Here is a 23237-nt window from a genome sequence, read left to right as displayed (position 1 = left end):
AAAGTAATTTATCCAAAGAGAGACACTACTCACTAGAGTATTAGAATCTTTGTAACCACAGGGAACCAGTTTTAATGATGGAAATGCTATGCTAATATCACTGTATTGCTGTTCTAGCTATACAACACGTTCATAGATCTTATAGTTACATAGTTAGTTACATAGTTAAATTCGGTTGAAAAAAGACATCAAGTTCAACCCCTCCAAATGAAAACGCAGCATCCATACACACACCCCTCCCTACTTTCACATAAATTATATATACCTATACCTATACTAACTATAGAGTTCAGTATCACAATAGCCTTTGATATTATGTCTGACCCAAAAGTCATCCAAGCCATTCTTAAAGGAGAAGGAAACCTAGTCGGCGCAAAAACCCTCCCCCCTCCCATGTGTTGCCCACCCTCCCTCCTCCCCCCTGGCCTACTCGTCCCGCTGGGCAAATGCCCCTAACTTACTTACCCTTCTGCGCAGGTCCAGTCTACGGAGTTCACCGACACCATCTTCTTCCAAGCGATCTTCTTCCTGCTTTGACCGGCGCATGCGCAGTAGGAGCATTTTGCCGGTACGATCTACTGCGCATGCGCCAAAAGTCACGAAAAGTCGGAAAACTTCGTGACTTTTGGCGCATGCGCAGTAGATCCGTACCAGCGAAATGCTCCTACTGCGCATGCGCCAAAACGCCATTCAAAGCAGGAAGAAGATCGCGTGGAAGAAGATGGTGCCTGTGAACTCCGTGGAGTAACAGTAACTATGGATTGGTAAGTAACTATGGATTGGTAAGTAACAAGTTAGGGGCATTTGCCCAGCGGGACGGGTAGGCCAGGGGAGAGGAGGGAGGGTGGGCAACACACGGGAGGGGGGGAGGGTTTTTGCGCCGACTAGGTTTCCTTCTCCTTTAAAGGCATTAACTAAATCAGCCATCACAACATCACCCAGCAGTGCATTCCACAATCTCACTGACCTCACTGTGAAGAACCCCTATGTTGCTTCAAATGAAAGTTCTTTTCTTCTAGTCTAAAGGGGTGGCCTCTGGTACGGTGATCCACTTTATGGGTAAAAGGTCCCCTGCTATTTGTCTATAATGTCCTTTAATGTACTTGTAAAGTATAATTATGTCCCCTCGCAAGTGCCTTTTTTCCAGAGAAAACAACCCCAACCTTGATAGTTTACCCTCATAATTTAAGTCTTCCACACCTCTAACCAGTTTAGTCGCACATCTGCTCTCTCTCCAGCTCATTTATATCCCTCTTAAGGACTGGAGTCCAAAACTGCACTGCATACTCCAGATGAGGCCTCACCAGAGACCTATAATTTGTTATGATTCAACAAATTATTTTGTCATCTCTTACCATTTCTTTTTACCCTCATACAGTAATCACAGAATCCAGGTTTGGGAGTGTTGCATCTTCCAACTTTGATCTGTAAAAGACAAAGGGTTTTTAGAGAGTGATCATGCTATGGTTGATGGCAATAACAAAAACAAAATAATAATAATAATAGTAGTAAAAATAACAACATAAGTTTATTTGTAAATTCTATTTTGCATTAATCAGATGAGGACAATTTGTTGTTAAATCATAGTACCAAAAATAAAAAAAAATACCGGGTTTTATCTGTAACAAAGTTTTTCTCTTGGTTATAGGAGCTGATGCTCTGGAAATACACACCGGCAAGTAAATAATAAAGCTTTGCTTCTACTGAAGTACAAAAGAATACTGTCTGGGTGCCGTGCTCCCAGGGGAGCTAGTACCATGAGGCAAGGTAAGAATCTTGCCTCAGGCAGCAGCAGCCTGCAGATTACCAGGGGCTGCAAAACTAAATTGCAATTTTTAAAGTGTGCCCCCCCCCTTGACCCACAGTGAGGGCAGCACTGAAAAGTCTGCTACATTAATATAGGTAGATACCATAAGCAAACTATGGATTGGTAAGGAACAATAATATTTCATTTTCTATGACTAAACTACACAGGTATTTGATCAGTTTTTATCTGATTTTGTCATGCAACACCACAAGATTTTGTAGGATCCAACAAAAAATCCAATCATAGCAGTAATGTTAAGTCAGATCAAATAAAGTTGGATGATGTGTTTTGTTCATGCATCTACATCCGACATTCAGTGTATTTCCATGAGAAAAAAAACGGTCAGACACCATCAAATTTTATCTCATCTTGACGCAGCATGCAGCGTTCCTTTCCGACAGGTGGGTTGCCTCGGATGGCAAATTTTCCATGTAGTTTACACATCACATTTTTGTATCCATCCTATTATATTTTGATGGAAGCATTCTGTCAAACACTATCCTAACAAGTCTCCATGTGGTTTAGTCCTTATTGTTTCAATACCATTTAACATTTTTTGTTCATGTTTATTGGAAAACTGAATAACATTTGTTTTCATTAGTCAGTGTTTACACCTCTTTGGGTCTTAGGAGTGCAGAAAAAAAGAAACGTAACACATTGTAGAGCAGCCCTCTATAGCAAGCGGACAGCTCCACTGCTAGGCAATTTACCTGCTTATACCTGGCATACAGGTACAGAAGCTGCATTCAGGTACATAAACTGCATTCTGGACATGCTTTGGTGCCTGTTCAAACTGGCACTGCAGCTCTTCTTCAGCTTTCTCTTCCCACTGCTCTGAGCAGCCCCCAGAGCAGGCTTCTCCAGAGCTAAATTCTCCCAATACCCCGGGGGACGCCATGGCTGCTGTACCTCGCACAGTTTTTCTGTAAAAGCGCTAACTAATCACCAAACCTGTGCTTCTTTCTCTTCATCGTTCTTCAGGCTGCAACAAGACCATCGGTCTGTACCAGCTGAACTCCCTCTTCCTCATGCCCCTGGGCTTTTACAGAACCTAATTCGCTCACGTTGCCATGCACAAAGGTATTTGTTTTAGATCAGCAAGGTGTTTGTTGTTGTATCTGTCAAGTCTTTCAAATAGCATCACCAACAGTCCCTTTCAACAAACTTTCCCAGGCAGAAACATGCAGTATGAGAGAAACGTTCCGAGCTAAGAAACCAATTCTAGTGCAAAGGTGTGAGCTTTTTCCTTCTAATTCCCTGATAAAGATTTGTCAACTAATATGCATGTTTGCAGGTTGCATTTAGGACATGGATTCAATTTGAATAGTGTGTGAAAGGTTTTTTTATTATTGGGGAGCATAGCAATAGCATGGCCAATCTTTTTACTGATAGCTTGATTATTCTTGTACCTCACTTGATGTATAGTTAGTCATAAAGTTTTCAAAGGCAACAATCATGAGCCATGGCACCAGTGGTGTAACTAGACGTTACTGGGCCCCACAGCAAATTCTTTTTAGGGCCCCCAACATATCCAGAGGTTGTCCTATTTTACCAATATATGTTGAATTTGCTCATTAATTAGGGCCTCATAGGACCATATGTAGCAAAGATGTGGAGGTGGTTTCTCTGTTAACTGAAGAGCCCAATAAAAACTTACTAGACTAGTGGAGGATTAGTCAAAATATTGACTTATATGGGCCTCATGGGGGCCCCTATACCTCCTGGGCCCCCCTGCAGCCACAGGGTCTGCTTTCTCTGTACATAGTTATACATAGTTAAATTGGGTTGAAAAAAGACAAAGTCCATCAAGTTCAACCCCTCCAAATGAAAACCCAGCATCCATACACACACCCCTCCCTACTTTTAATTAAATTCTATGTACCCATACCTATACTAACTATAGAGCTTAGTATCACAATAGCCTTTGATATTCTGTCTGTCCAAAAAATCATCCAAGCCACTCTTAAAGGCATTAACTGAATCAGCCATCACAACATCACCCGGCAGTGCATTCCACAACCTCACTGTCCTGACTGTAAAGAACCCCCTACGTTGCTTCAAATGAAAGTTCTTTTCTTCTAGTCTAAAGGGGTGGCCTCTGGTACGGTGATCCACTTTATTGGTAAAAAGGTCCCCTGCCATTTGTCTTGCCATTTGTAGTTATGACCCTGCATGGTGCCCTACTACAGCAGAGAGACACTGGAATATGAATGATAAGACTGAAGAGCAGAGACTGGCAAAGTGGCTTTATTGAGCCTTGGGGAAGCCATGTGAAGAGGAAAGTGGGAAGTCACATACATGGTACTTCCCACTCAGTCCCGATTATCGTTACTTTCTTGAAAGTATTTTCAGGACTGTCTCCAGTGGCGTAACTAGATATTACTGGGCCCCACAGCAAAAAAAAATTAGGGCCACAACATATCCAGAGGTTGACCTGTTTTACCAATATATGTTGAAATTGCTTATTAATTAGGGCCTCATAGGGCCCCTATACCTCCTGGGCCCTCCTGCAGCCGCAGGTTCTGCTCCCTCTGTAGTTACGCCCCTGACGGTATCAATTTCCGCTGACGATACTAAATTGTGCAAAACTAAGTTCCATGAACGATGTTGACACTTTGCAGAGATATTTGACTTAAACAAGGCCGTTCCCTCCCTTTTATTTGTGCAAATTTTCAACATCGGGACCGGAGCAATGGGGATTGGTGCACAGAAAATGTACAAAAAAAAACTATTATTGCTCCTGCTCATCCCCAGTGTTTTTGAACCAATGTGTGTGTGTTTGTGCAGCATGCCGCCCCCTAAAATCCTGCCGCCCTAGGCCCAGGCCTTGGTGGCCTTTCCACAAATCCGGGCCTGCCTTCCTCCTGGTGTGGGCAGCCTAGCACAGGCAGGTCATGAGAAGTGCAAAAAAGTTTGGGGTCCTAAATTTGTAAGGTTTAATTGGGCACAGAGTAGCGCAGAATATGAATGCATTGAGAAAAGTATAACGCATAAAAGACGGTGAAAGAAGAAAAGCAGAAGAAGAATAGACACAAGAAAACTGAAGTCCATTAAAAAAAAAAAAAAGGTAGTTTAGACCATAATAGAAAAAGCATATCTATAAAAGAAGAAAATAGAGGAATGGGGAGGTTAATAAGGAGGAAAAGAAAATTGGTTGGAAAATAATTGGGGACAGGAACTGGCCCAGTTTAGTAATCATTAGAAATTTAAAAAGGGACATTTCATACCAGTCCCCCACCCCCCAGGCCTAATGTTAACCATGTCACCTACTCCCCCTTATAGGAGAAGGAAAGGCTAAGTTAACTTGGGGATACCAAAAGTTAGGAAACTCCAAGTGATTGTATCTACTAACCTGAAACCCCGGGCCGATGCTCCTATCAGTAGAAAACTGCACCGCTCGGGGGTTCCTCAAACGGGCACCACGGAGTGATCGGGTTCCTACTTCTTTCTTCAAATTTCCCGGGGCAGACTCATGCGCAGAAGAACAAAATAGCCGACTTATTTGTTTACGTCCAGCTTTTCATGCTACTAGGCATGCGTACCCGCTCAAAGAAAAAAGAAGAAGGAAGCAATCACTCCATGGTGCCTGCTGGAAGAACTCCTGGACCGTGCTGTTTTCTGCTGATAGGATAAACTGCACCGCTCGGGGGTTCCTCAAACGGGCACCACGGAGTGATCGGTTCCTACTTCTTTCTTCAAATTTCCCGGAGCAGACTCATGCGCAGTAGAACAAAATAGCCGACTTATTTGTTTACGTCCAGCTTTTCATGCTACTAGGCATGCGCACCCGCTTGAAGAAAAAAGAAGAAGGAAGCAATCACTCCATGGTGCTTGCTGGAAGAACTCCTGGACTGTGCTGTTTTCTGCTGATAGGAGCACTGGCCCAGGGTTTCAGGTAAGTATATACAATCACTTGGGGGTGCCTAACTTTTGGCACCCCCAAGTAAACTCAGCCTTTCCTTGCACTGTGACTCTGCATATGAAGATCTATGGCAGACATCTATGGCAGACAAGGAGGTTAGAGTAAAGAGATACTGACATCTGAAATCAATATATATACATATATCATTAAAAAAAATTGCATGCTATTTATAATTGTGTCTTAAAAGTATTTGCCTAGTTTTACATTACCCATCTGGGCCCAGATGTTCCTCTATGAGGGGGCTGCCATATTTACATAGCAGTAGTCCATTAGCAGATAGGTTGAGAATGGACAGTCAGGTTAGCAAAACAGTAAGTTTAGGAATTTCATGTAACAATTAAAAAGCAGCCCTATCACTGAAAAATTATCAACATGACCTATAAGTAACTTTTAGGGGCAGATTTATTAAGGGTTGAGTTGTGTTTTCCACGGAAATTTAAGTTTTCGAGGGTAATTTTGAGTCAATTTTCTTTTGGGTTAAAAAAAACTAACATTTTTCACGATTTATTTTACTCCGACCCTGAAAATAGCTTGTTTGTCAAAATACTCCATCTAAAACCTGTCGATGTCATGTAGAAGTCAATGGCAGAGGTCCCTTGAACCATTTGAAGATGTTAATAGCTATTATTAGCTATTAATAGTTTTTTTCGGAGGGTTTCACTCAAAACCTCAAATGTATTTAATACAATTTTAAAAATGTATAACACTGTGTAACTTTCATGTAACAATTAAAAAGCAGCCCTATCACTGAAAAATTATCAACATGACCTATAAGTAACTTTTAGGGGCAGATTTATTAAGGGTTGAGTTGTGTTTTCCACGGAAATTTAAGTTTTCGAGGGTAATTTTGAGTCAATTTTTTTTTGGGTTAAAAAAACTAACATTTTTCACGATTTATTTTACTCCGACCCTGAAAATAGCTTGTTTGTCAAAATACTCCATCTAAAACCTGTCGAAGTCATGTAGAAGTCAATGGCAGAGGTCCCTTGAACCATTTGAAGATGTTAATAGCTATTATTAGCTATTAATAGTTTTTTTCGGAGGGTTTCACTCAAAACCTCAAATGTATTTAATACAATTTTAAAAGAGTATAACACTGTGTAACTTGCTGATGCTATATAAATAAATGATGATGATTATTTTAAGGTAAAATGATCAAAACATTGGTGCTTCAGACTCATTCCACAGAACTGGTATTTCCTACTTTCTACCACCAGAGGACACCTATGGACTTTCTAAACATAAACCCTTTTATTTCTCCTCCTCTCTCTCGCTCTCTTTAGTAAGACTGATTTTTCCAGGATTTTTTTCTCTGTTCTGCAATTTCTTTGTTTCCTCTTTTGTCCCCTTTATTACCCTTTTCTAACTACTGAGAGTTTAGTGAGTTACATTTAAAACTGCAAATAAAGGACTCTCGATGGTACACTGATTTAAGCTATATCTAAGACGAATTGATTTTCCGAGTAAAGTCCACTTACACTTTCAAAATAGATGAAGAATAATTCCTGCAAATCTATGTATATTTCTGTGCAGTTTGTGGTGTGTAATGCCTCAAAGACCCTCTTTAAGGTTGGTGGTAGCCAAGGATAATAGCAGCCTGCTGTGATGGACATCTGCTGCATTCTGCCTTGTGCTTATTTATCTGCTGTACCCACTCTCACGTGCAGACACTATATGAAAGAAAAATCACCAATCTAGCACATCATGATTTTCACTTTGTAAATTACATACTAGGCTGCTGGTACCAGCACTGTACTCATGAGCCCTGTGGCAGCCAAGCTACCCAGAGAACATTTGCTTGTAATGTGCTTCCAAATAACAACAGGTAAATGCAGGTGTCAAAATTGTAATTGGGGATGAGTAGAGATGTAAGTAAGATATGCAAATGATAATGTGGCTTTGCATTCATTTTTGGGAACTGATGCAAAATGTACACAGTGGACCCTTGGAAATAAGCCATTGCTGCAACCTTTTGTCTTAGTTACAAAAGCTGCACCTGGTGTGGGTGCCGAGATTTGTACTAACTGCAGTGGTTACTGCCCTATGCAGAGAACCCTGTGCATATAAAAAGGCTTCCTTTAAATCAGTGATCCCCAACCGGTGGCTCGTGAGCAACATGCTGCACATCAAATCTTTAATGTTGCTCACAGTGGCCTCAAAGCAGGTGCTAATTTTTGTGTTTTTTACTTGGAGGCAAGTTTTGGAGGCCATGTCTTCTGCCAAACAGACCTACCTGTAGTCTGCCAGGCCCAAATGGACTACCAAATAACTAATTACAGCCCTTATTGGGCACCCCTTAGAACTTTTTTGAGTCTTGTCTTACTCCTCAACTTTTTTTATATTTAAATGGAGCTCGTGGGTACAAAAAAGGTTGGGACTTCTAGAGATCTGCCTATATAGCTAGTGAATAAGCCTCAGTCAGATGAGCAGACCAGTCCACGCGCACAGAGCACCTTCCCCACTGGTATTGCTCACCTCCAAAAAAATACGTAATGGCTTGATGTACAATATCTGGTAGTCATAGGTCCCCACTGCTTTCCTGTAGTATCTTATATCATTCTCTATTCCACAACCCCCTCATAAATGCAAGTTAGCTCTAATCTATTATTTCCATATATACTTTATGGCCCCATTACTTTCCTATGTTTCTCTAGGTATATTTTTTTTTTATATATATCTGCTGCCATCTTCCCCAGGCAAATACAGGCAACAGTTATAGACAGGGCTCAGATTAACTGAAATGTGAAGGAATTGCTGCATACTGATAACTTTACTCAGGGCCACTGAGAAGGGGGTAAAAAGGTACCACCATATAAGGCTACTGGGAATGGGAATCATTGGGCTATACTAATCAGTTCTGATACGAATTGTATCTATTCGTTTACTGCACATTATGTTCTGATGGCAGCTGGGTTTCTAACTATGTAAATGTTGTCAATATCAAGAAAAATGTAATCTCAAATATGCACTTCTATGAGGCCTGTGCAATTGCACATTTCATTTACCACTAAGGTTTCCGTATTTCTGTCTTTAATCCACCTCTGCAACAACATTCTGTGAAGTGCTCCATCTGCTTCTCTGCATTCTCACTCACAGACAGAATACCAGATTTACTGGTGTGCTAAAACTGTATTTCCTATTAAAAAAACAACAAAATAAAATATTCTTTAAAAATTTAAAAACAGAATTGTCATTGTCCTCAAAAACATAGCCATGCTTGTAGTATAAAAATAACCTTGCTTTAGCTCTGCACACCTGGGGACAGAAAAGAGTCTTAGGATGATGAATGCCAGCTAAGATCAAATTTCAGTTCAGTGAATTATCAAGAAAAACTGTGTATGTACTCCAACAGGCCTACCCTGCCAATATCTGGCTGAAAATTGTCCAGATATCGATCCTACTGGTTGAAAAATCTTGTTGGGGCAATGACCGCACCAGCTTGTTGATGTGGTCCTCTCCCCCAAAGCCTGGTATTCCCATCATTATGATGTGATCATTTGCTTTAAGGTGGGCATATAACAAGCAGATCTTTCAATGTATGATCCTCCTAGGTGAACTCACATTCAAGCTACTTTGGAAACACTTGCCATGGAATAAGGTGGTGGGGATGAGAGATAAAATTGGTTAGTAGGGGTGGGATTATAGGAAAAAGCACAGTGACCTTAAATTATGGGTTACTAATTAGACAAGTGCAATTGTTAAAGACCAGGGGGCAAATTTACTAAAGGGCAAAGTGGCGAATGCTAGCGAAAATTCGCCAGCGTGATGTCATTTCGTTACTTTGTCGATTTACTAATGGGTGCTGGCGTAAATTCGCTAGCGAAGTGGACCTACTCTAGCGCTATTCGCACCCTTACGCCAGGTGAAGTTGAGCTATGGCGAAGGGACGTAACTACGCTGATTTACTAACTTGCGGATTTTACTGAATGTTACCTCTTGCACCAGACTTGCCTTCGCCACCTCAGACCAGGCGAAGTGCAATAGAGTAGATAGGGCTTGCTTCAAAAAAAGTTGAAATTTTTTCCAAGTCCCAAAAAACGCTGGGGTCTTTTACTTTTTTAAGGGTGATAGGCTGAAAAAGATTGTACATTATTTTGGGGGTACTCTCCTTCCCCCCTACATTTCCTAACATATGGCACCTAAATTATACAGTGGGCACATGTATAGGGCAAAATAACAACTCTATTTCATTTTATGAAGCTTTCCTGTGCTTGTGTAGTGTAATGTATTTGCTGCTACATATCCGTCCATTGTACATTAACATGGCGCCGTATGCAAATTAGGCATCGCTAGCATAACTTAGCGTACTTGACAAATTAACGGTAGCGCAACTTCGCTACCTTTCACCTCCGTGAGCGCAACTTCGGATTTTAGTGAATTAGCTGCACTCTGGTGATACTTGACATGGCCAGGTGCGGCAAAGCCAACGCTGGCGCAAGTTCGAAGGTAAGTAAATTTGCCCCCGGGGATTTAAGATGTGCACATTATCATCAATATAGACCTTCATCATAAGGGAACAAAGGACAGGAATTGGAAACAATAGCACAGAGGGAGATCATCTGACCAGCGTTCAGTGCACCCCCTCATTCACCCCCACCGTATAAATTAAAACATGTATTTTCTTTGTATTAAACCCTGAATCCTTACATGCAATAACACTTGCACTTGAGGTTGTAAATAAGGCTTAGATACTCCTTTTACAACCAAAGTGTATGCCTGTTTTGTTTTAAAAGGAGAGCATTTTTTTGGTATATGAAATGTCTTAGAGATTATAGATTATAGATTTTTAACATTGCCGTATATACTCAAGTATAAACCGACCCGAGTATAAACCGAGGTACCTAATTTTACCTACGAAAACTGGGAAAACTTATTGACTCTAGTATAAGCCTAGACACAACTACAGCCCTGTCTCCCAGCAGCGCACATTCTGCCAAAGCGATCCCCCCCAGCGATCAACCGGACTTCTTTGCAAAGTTGATGATGACAGAGAATTTCCAAACGGATTACTGTGTGCATTGTCCCACTACCATGTGCAGAGGGTGCTGTGTGACATTGCCATCACTGTTAATCTTTCGTATAACCAACAGAGGGCGCTGTGTGATATTGCCATCACTGCTAATCCTTCATATAACCAACAGAGGGCGCACTGTTATTCTTTCATATAACCAACAGAGGGCGCTGTGTGATATTGCAGTCACTGTTAATCTTTCATATAACCAACAGAGGGCGCACTGTTATTCTTTCATATAACCAACAGATGGCACTGTGTGATTTTGCAGTCACTGTTATTCTTTCATATAACCAACAGAGGGCGCACTGTTATTCTTTCATATAACCAACAGAGGGTGCTGTGTGATATTGCAGTCACTGTTATTGTTTCATATAACCAACAGATGGTGCTGTGTGATATTGCAGTCACTGTTATTCTTTCATATAACCAACAGAGGGTGCTGTGTGATATTGCAGTCACTGTTATTCTTTCATATAACCAACAGATGGCGCTGTGTGATATTGCAGTCACTGTTATTCTTTCATATAACCAACAGAGGGTGCTGTGTGATATTGCAGTCACTGTTATTCTTTCATATAACCAACAGATGGCGCTGTGTGATATTGCAGTCACTGTTATTCTTTCATATCACCAACAGAGGGCGCACTGTTCTTCTCTCATATAACCAACAGAGGGCATTGTGGGATATTGCAGTCTCTCCCCAAGTGAACTGTTGGTATAGGAATGATTAAAAGTGACTGCAATCTCAACTACTGCCTGCTGACCCGAGTATAAGCCGAGGTAGACTTTTTCAGCACATTTTGGATGCTGAAAAACTCGGCTTATACTCGACGGTACTTCGGAATTTTCAAATACAAAGCTAATATGAAAAATTAGAAGAAAAATAGGAAAAAATGAAATGTAAAAAAGGAATATGTTGTAGATAACTCTTGGGTCTACCTGCTTCAATAAATTGCTATTACAGTCTGATGGTGGCCCCTTTACATTGTTACATAGTTAAATCGGGTTGAAAAAAGACAAAGTTCATCAAGTTCAACCCCTCCACATGAAAACCCAGCATCCATACACACACACCTCCATACTTTTTACAAATAAATTATATATACCTATATCTATACTAACTATAAAGTTTACTATCACAATAGCCTTTGGTATTAGGTATATCCAAGAAATCATCCAAGCCACTCTTAAAGGCATTAACTGAATCAGATATCACAACATCACCTGGCAGTACATTCCACAACATCACTGTCCTCACTGTGAAGAACCACCTACGTTGCTTCAAGTGAAAGTTCTTTTCTTCTAGTCTGAAGGGGTGGCCTCTAGTACGGTGATCATCTTTATGGGTAAAAAGGTCCCCTGCTATTTGTCTATAATGTCCTCTAATGTACTCGTAAAGTGTGATCATGTCCCCTCGCAATAGGGTTGCCACCCGGCCGGTATTTTACCGGCCTAGCCGGTAAAATACCTACCAGGGCCGGGGCCGGTATTACAAATTTACCAGCAATGTAGCTGCCGGTTATTTGTAATACCTTTAACAAAAGCCCTTGGCCCTCCGGCAGAAACTTACCTTTCCTTAGTCTTCTGCCCCTCTTGCGATGGGGCCCCGCCCCCTTTTGCAGCACACCGCCCGTGGACATGCCCCTTTTTGCAACACAGTCCGCCCATTTATACGTGGCTCCGCCCCTTTTTATGTCACGCCGTTACCACCCCATCACTGCCCGGTAAATTTATTAAAAAACAAGGTGGCAACCCTACCTCGCAAGCACCTTTTTTCCAGAGAAAACAACCCCAACCTTGATAGTCTACCCTCATAATTTAAGTCTTCCATCCCTCTAACCAGTTTAGTTACATGTATCTGCATCTTCAGCTCATTTATATCCCTCTTAAAGGAACAGTGCAGTGTGACAAAACAAACTGGGTAAATAGATAGGCTATGCAAAATAAAAAATATTTTCTAATTTAAGTCGATACTTCGGGCGACTATAAAACACGAATCGCAGCGTGTGCATTAGTGCAGGCAACTTTTCATTGTAGCCTATGGGAAAAACGCTAAGGCAGTTCCGGGAGGTAGTTGCTCAGAAGACGAGGCGATTAGTCGCCAGGCGACAAAATCTCCCCGAATCTCCTCGTGTGAACTAAACTTTAAAAGCAGGTTTTTTCTTACCCATCTCGATACCAACAATTCTATTGAACCAAAAAGGTTTTGCTTTGCAACGACGTTCCTTGCTTACAAGGGGAATATACTGACGTGTATTTATTAAGCAGCATTTTAAAGACTTCCCAATTTTGTTCTGTGTTTAACCCTGTGAAAAGCATTTCCCACTTAATATGTTGCATAGATGCCCTTATACTCTCAAAGTTTGCATGTCTGAAATTTAGTGTTTTAGTTTCTATTTAAAGAATTGCTTCTGCAACTGAATCTCAAAGCAGATGTTATGATCACTATTCCCTAAATGCTCACCCACACAAATGTTAGAGATGAGTTCAGTATTATTAGTTATTACAAGGTCCAAAAGAGAGTTATTCCTAGCAGGTTCTTGAACAAGCTGGAATAAGTCATTTAGCATATTTACAAACCTACTAGCTTTTTCTGTCATGGCAACCCCATTACCCCAGTCAATGTCTGGATAATTGAAGTTACCCATAGCAACAACTTGACCCAGCTGTGAAGCTGCTTGTATCTGCAAGAGTAGCTGGGCTTCATACTCATCACTTATACGAGGTGGTTTATAGCATACACCAATGATAATTCTCTTTGTAACCTTTTGCCCAGTCAAAATCTCTACCCAGAGGGATTCTACACCCTCACCAGTGCCAGCTATGGTTATTTCTTTAATGCATGGCTTTAATTCGGGTTTCACATACAAACACACTCCTCCACCCTTCTTAATCCCTCTGTCCCTCCTAAAAAGGGTGTAACCATTTAAATTCACAGTCCAGTCACATGTCTCATCCCACCAGGTCTCAGTGATACCAATTATATCATATTTTTTAAAGCATGCAATTAATTCTAGGTCTCCCATTTTACCTGACAAACTCCGTGCATTTGCCAGCATACAGTGGAGGTTACTATTTTTACTTTTGAAATTTGCATTACTTAGTATAGAATTATGTTAAGTTAGTATTAGTCTGTTTTCCATGTAACAGAGGGACCTCCTTTCCTGGTAAACTGTATGCCCCCCTCACACCTCCCCCATGACCCCTTACTAATCTCACTGCCCTGTCTACCCTAGCTTCCCCATAATTCTTTATCTCACCCTCATTGCCTAGTTTAAAGACTCCTCCAACCTCTTAGCCATTCTTTCCCCTAGCACAGTGGACCCCCTTCCATTGAGGTGCAAACCGTCACGACTGTATAGGTTGTACCCCAAGGAAAAATCAGCCCAGTGCTCTAGGAACCCAAACCCTTCCTTCCGAGACCAAGACTTCAGCCACACATTTAGCTCCCTATGCTCCCGCTGTCTTCCTAAGCTTGCACGTGGCATGGGCAAAATTTCAGAAAAAATTATATTGGAAGACCTTTCCTTGATCTTAGAGCATAGATCCCTGAAATCACTCTTTAAGGTCTTCCATCCACCATTTATTTTGTCATTAGTATCGATATGCACTAAGACAGTTGGGTCATGCCCAGCCCCACCCAATAATTTGTCTAACCGATCATCCACATGCCGAACCCTGGCACCAGGTAGACAGCAGACTGTTCGGTTGTAGCGATCCGGATGACAGATTACCCTAATCCCCTCCAACCACAATCTGTTTAGGCCTGACTCTGCTTTCCTCCCCACCACTACTAGAGAAACTGGTCTCCCGGCTGTTAGAGAGATCAGGCCCATCTAGAATTGCCAATCCAGAGTACACACTCCCATCTTCTTCACACAATCTGACAATTTTATTGAGATGTATAAGCTCCAGATCAGCCTCCATTTTCCTTTTGCCCACCTTAGATTTTCTAACTGTCACCCAGCTAGCTGCCTCAACATCCTGCTGCTGTTCTGTTCCCCCCAAACGATCTGACCCCGCTAGGTCTCCTTTCAAGATTGTCAATTGACTGCAGTGTTGCAATTTGTTGCTCAAGTGCTCTAACTCGAGCCTTATCTTCAGGACACACCAGGAGTATAATGCAAATACATTCCAGAGATAATTTTGACGAAGTAAGATGCTGACCTAGAAATAGAGTATGTATGTCTTGCTTTGCATTTCTGGCAGTGAAGGGTTAACTTGAGTAGCCATTTGCACGGTAATCCCCTAGCACACATGAAATGCACTGACACTAATGAATAATTTAATATTGTTCTGTGTTAGAAGTTAGAAATCAAAGCTTTTGACTCCATTATCCTGCTCAGCTACAATAGAACTCAGTAAAAACGATTAATATGCCACAGTGGAGATTTAGAACCCATGCCAGCTAAATATAGACTGGGCTTGTTGTGAGCTGCCTTATTGCACAAGCCAGCACTGATTATGGCTAACCACACAACTCCTACCGGTTTCAGTACACACTTATTACTGATTTATGTACACCCACAGGAACTGGCACTTGCAGAGATTCATCTTAAGGCCATACAACATTTTGGAGCATTATCAATGTAAGAAACAAAAGGTCAGACGTGGACTAAGAAAAAATATAGTTGCATAGTCAAAGCAAGGTTTTAGGAATGATATATAAAAAAAATAAAACATATTAATACATTTTTCAATATCACATGCTGAAAAATGTGTCCATGCAAAAAAAGGTTTGACAATTATTATTTATTCAGCTGTTGGGGTGCTATGAATTGTGCCTCAGTATAGGTTTTGTTTTCTACCCTGCCATTAATGTAACCAAAATAACAAAGAGCAAAGATGTATGTATGTTTGAAAAGGTCTTTACAATTTAACTACATGGGACAGTAGAAATAATGTCCACCTGTAAAATTATAAAGGAGAAGTAAAAGTGAACTAGCACAAACAGTGTAAACGTATTTGGCCCATGGTTTCACTTTTTTCAATCGTCATGGAACTCTTCAGTGTCAACTAATAACCTTAGATGTTCCAAAAGAGGGACAATATCATCACCATCATCACTTATCTATACAGGTATGGGACCTGTTATACAGAATGCTTGGGACCTGGGATTTACCAAATAACAGATCTTTCCGTAATTTGGATCTTTATACCTTGTCTACTTGAAAATCATGTAAACATTAAATAAACCCAATAGGTTGGTTTTGACTCTAATAAGGATTAATTATATCTTAGTTTGGATAAAGTACAAGGTACTCTTTTATTATTACAGAGAAAAGGGAAATAGTTTTTAAAAATGTGGATTAATTGTATAAAATGGAGTCTATGGGAGATGGCCTTCAGAGATTTGTATAATGGTTTTCCGAATAACACAATAATACATATATAGCTCCAGCAAATTATCCATTGCTTTATCTTCATTTATAATAATCAAGCATCTTACAAAAATTTAACAGGGGTTTACAGAGTAAGAATAGGTTTAGAGGACCCTACTTGCAAGAGTTTACAATCTAAGGGTAGGGACACACTGGGCGATTTGGGGAGTTTTAGTCGCCTGGCGACTAATCGCCGCGACTTTTCTCCCCGAATGCCTCCCCTCGCTCTGCGCCTGGCTAAAATGAAAAATCGCCTGCGAAAATCACACGCGGCGATTCGTTTTCCGAAGTCGCCCGAAGTTTCCTCGTGAGGCAACTTCGGGCGATTTCGGAAAACGAATCGCCGCGTGTGATTAGCGCAGGCGATTTTTCATTTTAGCCAGGCACAGAGCGAGGGGAGGCATTCGGGGAGAAAAGTCGCGGCGATTAGTCGCCAGGCGACTAAAACTCCCCAAATCGCCCAGTGTGTCCCTACCCTAAAGGTATCCGATGTATTTTCACACTGATTTTATTACCTAAGCACTATGAGTATTAACATTAACAACGAACAGAACATGCATATGGATCCTTCCATCTAAAATTGGCTTTGCTACCGAATTGCCAGTAATTAGAAGAATAATCCAAGAGCCTCCGCTATTGGGAATGAGTTACTGAGGGAAAAGGACATAATCACACTGATTCTGTGGCTGCCTAGTTCCCATGCATCTCCATAATTATTATAATGATAATAATAGTAATCAGGAGAAGTATGGTCTCTTTAGAAACAAAATGTCTGTTAAGAGTTTACTTAAGCCTATAAGCGAAGTATAGGGTATAATCTGTGTTTAAGGGTGAAGCTTCACCATAAAACAGATAAATACAACTGTGTTACACAGAGACTAAAGTCACCGCAGTAGTACAGTTGTACTGATCAGTAATATGCTTAGTCACTATAGGGTTGTAATAACAGATAAGCCCCAATGCTTCCACTGATGTCATTTTGGTGTAACTGTAGTGTTATACTTCCAAAGACTCATATTTTTTATTAGCAGTGTGGTTGGCACAGTGGGTTTTTGGTCAACACTTTGACTTGGGTACTATATTCAAAAAGTTTCTCTGCATCTCTGTGTTACCACACACAGCAATCACAGTTACATATTTTAAGCATAATACTACATGTGTATTCTTTTATGTATCATATAAAGTAAAAGAAGACCATTCTTTTGTGTATAGTGCCTCCACCAATCTCCCTGGACACATAGGTGCAGATTTAGGCTTGAGTTTCCAACTCGAGAATTCGAGTTTTAGTTGTATTTTTTTGGTCAAAACTCACATTTTTGGTTTTTTTTTTAAAAAAAAACTTGAATAATTAGAGGTTTTGTTTTTTTTTTAAAAAAAACTAGCATATTCAAGATTATACCCGACCCTGGAAAATAGCTTGAATACAAAAATACACCATCTAAAACCTGTCAAGGTCATGTACCAGTCAATAGCAGAGGACCCTTGAATTTGAGGGTTTTTTTGCTAAAAACTCAGTCAATATGAGTTTTCGGTTTGCGGGACTTGAACTCACAGAATTGGTTTTTTCACATTAGAGTTTTTTCTTAAGTAAGATACCATTCGAGTTTTGAGATCAATCGAGGTAAGAAAAACTCTAACACTCAACTTTTGATAAATACAGTCGAAGCAACTGAAGTTTGTCTTCTGAGCTAATCTGTAGGGCCTAGGAGACAGGAGAGGAGCAGACAAGTGGTGTGTTTGTATCATATGGCAAAGGAGAGGAATGCATTGATGACTGTACTGGAGAAAGAGCAAACTGAGTGCAATTATTGGAGCAATGTTTGGTGAGTAACATTCACCGTGTGCATGAGTGCAGGGCTAAGCAGTATTTCTCTATTAATGCTCTTGTATTACCAGGTTCATCTCCTGGGGACTATCCGTGGGAAGACATGATGAGGGATTTAAAAGAGGCTATATGAGAGACTTCATTGTTATCACTTTTCTCTTTGTCATACCAGGGAGACTGGCATGCTGCTACTACCACTAAAAAATGGATCTCTGGTTAGCTTTAATGACACACTACTAACTAAACCAGTTTGGGATATGGATACTGGAGGAGTGTGGAGCATTATCCTGTAGTGGTGTGTTTATCTATGTGTTGTGAAACATGTTGCTGCTAAATGAAACAAATAAATCAATAATACTTGTGTTAAATATCTATATTATACACTATGGGTATTTTTTCCAGTGTGCCTTTCATTAGATGAAAACAGAGTATGCATAAGAATTGCATTTAAAAATCAAATTTTTTTAACCTAAATGGACACTACAGTGTCATGATGATCTAGGAATAGGTCTTTTAAGTTTTTCTTTAAATCATGGGACTTCTAGTGACGTTCCAGTGCTTTTTTGCAAGCAACGCACACAATGCAACTCACCAATCTACAACCAGTCACTGTGTGGCTGCCCATAATAGCAGCGAGGACATTTAGATGTAGCATTGTCACTTCCTCTAACTAAAGTATGTGTGATGGTTCAAACTTAGTAGCAAATATGTCCTGTGTCATTGTAATGTATTTGTTTCTTCTCTAGAGCCAGCTATACAATGACAGGAGCCAACCACCAAATTACTACAGAGTGAGGAGTACAAGTCTAAAGACAGACAAAAACAAGTCTAAATGTCAAAAATTGCCTCCAGTCTATCTTAATTGCTACATATGTTGCTATATGAAAAACACAAAATATATATATATATATATATATTTGAATTACAGAACTACATTGTACAACACAATCCATTGTGTTATTAACATGTATTTTTAGAGTGCCAATATATTTTGCAGCTCTGTAGGTTAGTCAAGAGCTTTGGTGCAGCAAAATGGCTGGTATAAATGTGGCATAGGGTATGATTTTCCAGGCATTTGTTACAAGATAATAATTGCTTATGTTAGGGTTTTAGACAAGTAACAGGCAGTGTGCAGGGGAGAAAGTTCTAGAAGAGATCACCATAAGTTATTAATGGTATGTTTATAATGATGTAGGAACACACTCTTTATAAGGATATAATACACAAAAGCCATTAATATCTTGTAAATTATATCCTTATAAACGGTGAGTTCTGATGTCATCAGTTATAAACGGTGAGTTCTGATGTCATTTCTGTCACATGACTCACTGAAATTTGTGTATTATAATAAATAAAGTACCCCCTCTTGTAAAATATGAGGATATTAGAAGTTACCGAGGAGTTCCATGACCTATATAAAAACACTCAGCCTTCGGCCTCGTGTTTTTATATGGTCATGAAACTCCTCGGTAACTTATAATATCCTTATATTTTACAAGAGGTGGTACTTTATTCACTATATAATTTACAGTTTGGTTCCATAGAGAAATTACCAAACTGTAGATTATATAAGAATAAAGATCATGATTCTAAATGAGAATGAAAATGTAGAACGTCATTGACATTTTACAAATAATATCAGCTGTACACTGTCTCTTTCTCTATCTGGTAAAAACCGTTAATACCTTAATCCTGAGAAAGAAACCTCTAAGCCTATAAAAGATCTGTAAATTATAGTACCTGGTCTCACACAGACAGCCTGGTACAGTTCTGCTTGGAGTCTGTGTGACGGGAGCCAACAAAACTCTTGACTGGAGAAATTGAGCCTTGCTAAGCACTTTCACTGGTACTAGTCCTTTAGGGAAGCCGCTTCATTAACCTCATCGCTACATCAGAGGCCAAATATCAGGTCAGTGATCAGGGTACAGAAGCATATCTTTATTAACCAATGGATCTCTATTAACACTTTAAAACACTGCTTGGTATATTCGCTTTATAAATACGTGTTATTAATCATTGGTAACATTTGGGTTAATTACTACAAACCTACTAGAGTGTTCAGTAGCAAAACAAGAAGGCTATAGTTCCAAACAATAGTAACTTTTCCCTATTTATTTTATATTTTCTTTTAAAAAAAACATGGAGGGCATAGCTCAATGTATGCACAGAATATTGTTCAACTATTTCATAAAAGAACATTTTATAGTTAAATCTTTGCATTGAATGGGTAATCTTGTCTACAAATAGGGTTGCCACCTTTTTTTGTGAGCAAAAACGGGCAGAGGGCAGGCCGGTGACATAGTGGGAGACGGAGGGCCAGTGACATTGGGGGATGGGTGACGTGGGGTGGCGGGCGGATGACGTTAGGGGTGGTGACTTGCGATCAGTGATTGGCCGATTGCCATGTCATTCACTTCAATGTCCTGTGCCTCCAGGATTTTCCAGATGATCCCCCCAGCTCCACTGCAGGATTTATGCAGAGGCAGGGGAGGTTTTTTATTTTTCTAAAAAAAAAATAATTGTGATTATATAGGCATCCGAAGGCCAGTCCCTTAAAACGGGTGCCTTAATCATAGGCCCTTGGGTTCTTATGTATAAATATGGCCTTGAGGAAATACAGAAAAATTCAAATGTTGCCATAGTAATGTGAAAATGCAAACTGTGTTTAAAAGAAAGCACTTGTAATGAGAGAGTCATGGCCATAAAATTCAGCTACCAGATAAAGTTGAATAGACAGACGTTCTAGTCCAAGTCCATGTAAAACATATTATATATACATATATGTGTTTTATATCCACAGGGATCTTCGTCAGGAGATGTTTGTGTTCTCCTGACGAAGATCCCTGTGGGGGATCGAAACGTTGAGCTTCAATAAACAACTTTTTGTTTTTCAAACCTTCTACAAAACCTGTGAGTGTCGCTACTTTCGACTTTGTATATATATATATATATATATATATATATATATATATATATATTACACAAAAGCCATGAATATCCTGTAAATTATATCCTTATAAACGGTGAGTTCTGATGTCATTTCTGTTACTTGACTCATTGAAACTTGTGTATTATAATAAATAAAGTACCCCCAGTTGTAAAATATGAGGATATTAGAAGTTACCTCGGAGTTCCATGACCTGTATAAAAACATATAAATTATATGGTCATGAAACTCCTCGGGGACTTATAATATCCTTATATTTTACAAGAGGGGGTACTTTATTCACTATATATATATATATATCTGTATACCCATTATCAATACATTTATGACATTGAGAAATTTTGTACATACAGCTACTAAAAAATGCCTTACCCTTTAAACAAAACAGGGATTGTGTGTCCATATATTGCAAAATTATTAGGCTGGCCAACCATGTCAAAGTATTCCCATATCTGGCCAGTCCTACACTCAAATTGCATCTGATTCATTAAGAATTTTATTGCTTCATTATACATTTTACAAAGGGACTAAGTTTTACCTGCAACTTCTGCCCATGACTTAATGAAACTTATGTATTATTATAATAATATGCTCCCTGTTATAAAATATGAGATAATTAGAAGTCACCTTGGCCTTGTGCTTTTATATGGTATTGGTTCTCCTCAGTGACGTTCTCCTTCGTGAATATTCTTATATTTTACAAAGGTACATTATTAACTATATTTTAAATTATATATATATCTATCTATATATATATATCAATATCTATCTATATCTATATACAGTATATATATATATATATCTATATATATATATCTATATATATCTATAAATACAGTATATATCTATATCTATATATCTCTATCTATCTATCTATCTATCTATATATATATATATATAGGTTAACCATAAAGACTTTATAAAGCATTGTAAAATATATGTATGGTACAAAATTTTTCATTGGTTCCTATACCTGCAATGGTAAACAAGGGATTGAACCTAAAACAGAACAAATCACACTATTGGTTATCTGATTCAGGATAACAATTCCTAAAGGATTTTTTTGGGCTCTGGCACTGCTGAAGCGGTGTTGGCTCGGGGATAACATTTCTTACAGAATATCATTCTGCACGATCGTGGAGTGCTCTACCCGATCAAAATCCACTTGTTAAAAGTGCTTGGTGCTCGACGGGAAGACCCATCCCTTGCACGGGGTCATAGTTACATGTAGAAAATAATCCAGAAGCACACAAGTGTATTGCTCAATGAAGTAGGTGCTTTATTTAGCCCATGGGCCCCCCTTTTGCGGATACACATGGGCTAAATGAAGCACGTACTTCTTTGAGCAATACACTGGTGTGCTTCTGGATTATTTTCTACAGAATATCATTCATGAAATCATCAATAACTTTTATAGTTCAAGTTAATTTAAATCTTGTTTGATAAAATATTTCTAAAGCAACATGAATGACATTTTCCTATTATGCTCAAGGTTTCCATGCAGTAAGACATACAGGAAATACAGCCAATAGGTGTGAAACTGGCTAAGATTGATTTTTTACCAGATCATCGTAGACCAACATACTAGCATGTCTGCTGCTGCTTATATTATTCCACTTGATAGCACAGGATTGTCTGCAAAACATTCTATTTGTTCTGTACAAGGACTGTGATAAATCTGTGTGCTACTTCTCTGTGTCAGCTTTACACTTGCAAAACCGCAACAAAGAAAACCTACCCCATTAGCCTTGGAACTGACATTGACAGAGAGAAGCAGATGATTTAATGCAACATGATTACTCTAAAAAGAACAATCAGGAGGCAGTAGAGATTTTAGGCAGTTAATACAGGGAGCAATGGCAGCGCCACTGGGATATTTTTCTATGAAACAGAAATGCATTTTCATGAGCCCGCAATGAAAGTAAGCATGCTTCTGCATTAGGTAATAGTGATTATCAGCAAACAAAGTGATGGATCTAACTCGCTTTGCTTCATTAGATGCAAAACCTTTCCAGCCTTGCAAACACCATTTCACAGCAGGAACGGTTTCATCAAGTATAACTATTGCCACTAGGCCCTATAAATGTGAATATGAAATAGCTATTGGTTTGTGCTGTGGAAATGGTAGAACTGGGTAGAAAAGATCAGTGAGGATAATGTGTTAGCATTAAGTTCAACAAAGCTTTACAGGCTCCATTTCCAATAATTACAAAAGATACAATACATTCATAACATTGCAAAAAAAGGCTCACTAATGAGCTGTGTCATAATGCACTGTCATTACAAAAGAGCAAAAATTAATACATAATTGCTCCAAGGAGTTTAAGCACTGAAGCATGAG

The 23237-nt window shown here is 39.5% G+C and overlaps 1 protein-coding gene across 4 annotated transcripts in view; it reads right to left on the bottom strand.

The window, feature by feature from the left end:
- Positions 1-23237, bottom strand: part of acbd6.L (acyl-CoA binding domain containing 6 L homeolog) — a 99035-nt gene that overhangs the window by 54196 nt on the left and 21602 nt on the right. For 3 of the 4 annotated variants that reach the window (XM_041590518.1, XM_018258514.2, XM_018258513.2), the window contains exon 2: positions 1356-1425. In XM_041590518.1, the coding sequence (XP_041446452.1) occupies positions 1356-1358 (3 nt within the window). In that variant the 5' untranslated portion in view covers positions 1359-1425. Of the gene's footprint in view, positions 1-1355; positions 1426-5159; positions 5436-23237 lie in introns of those variants that run through there. The other variant, XM_041590517.1, reaches the window with a different exon arrangement.

Source organism: Xenopus laevis, chromosome 4L (assembly GCF_017654675.1).
Source record: "Xenopus laevis strain J_2021 chromosome 4L, Xenopus_laevis_v10.1, whole genome shotgun sequence".
In the NCBI taxonomy this organism is placed as follows: domain Eukaryota; kingdom Metazoa; phylum Chordata; class Amphibia; order Anura; family Pipidae; genus Xenopus; species Xenopus laevis.
Note: the sequence above shows the minus strand (reverse complement) of the source record. Positions and strands in the feature narration are given on the sequence as shown.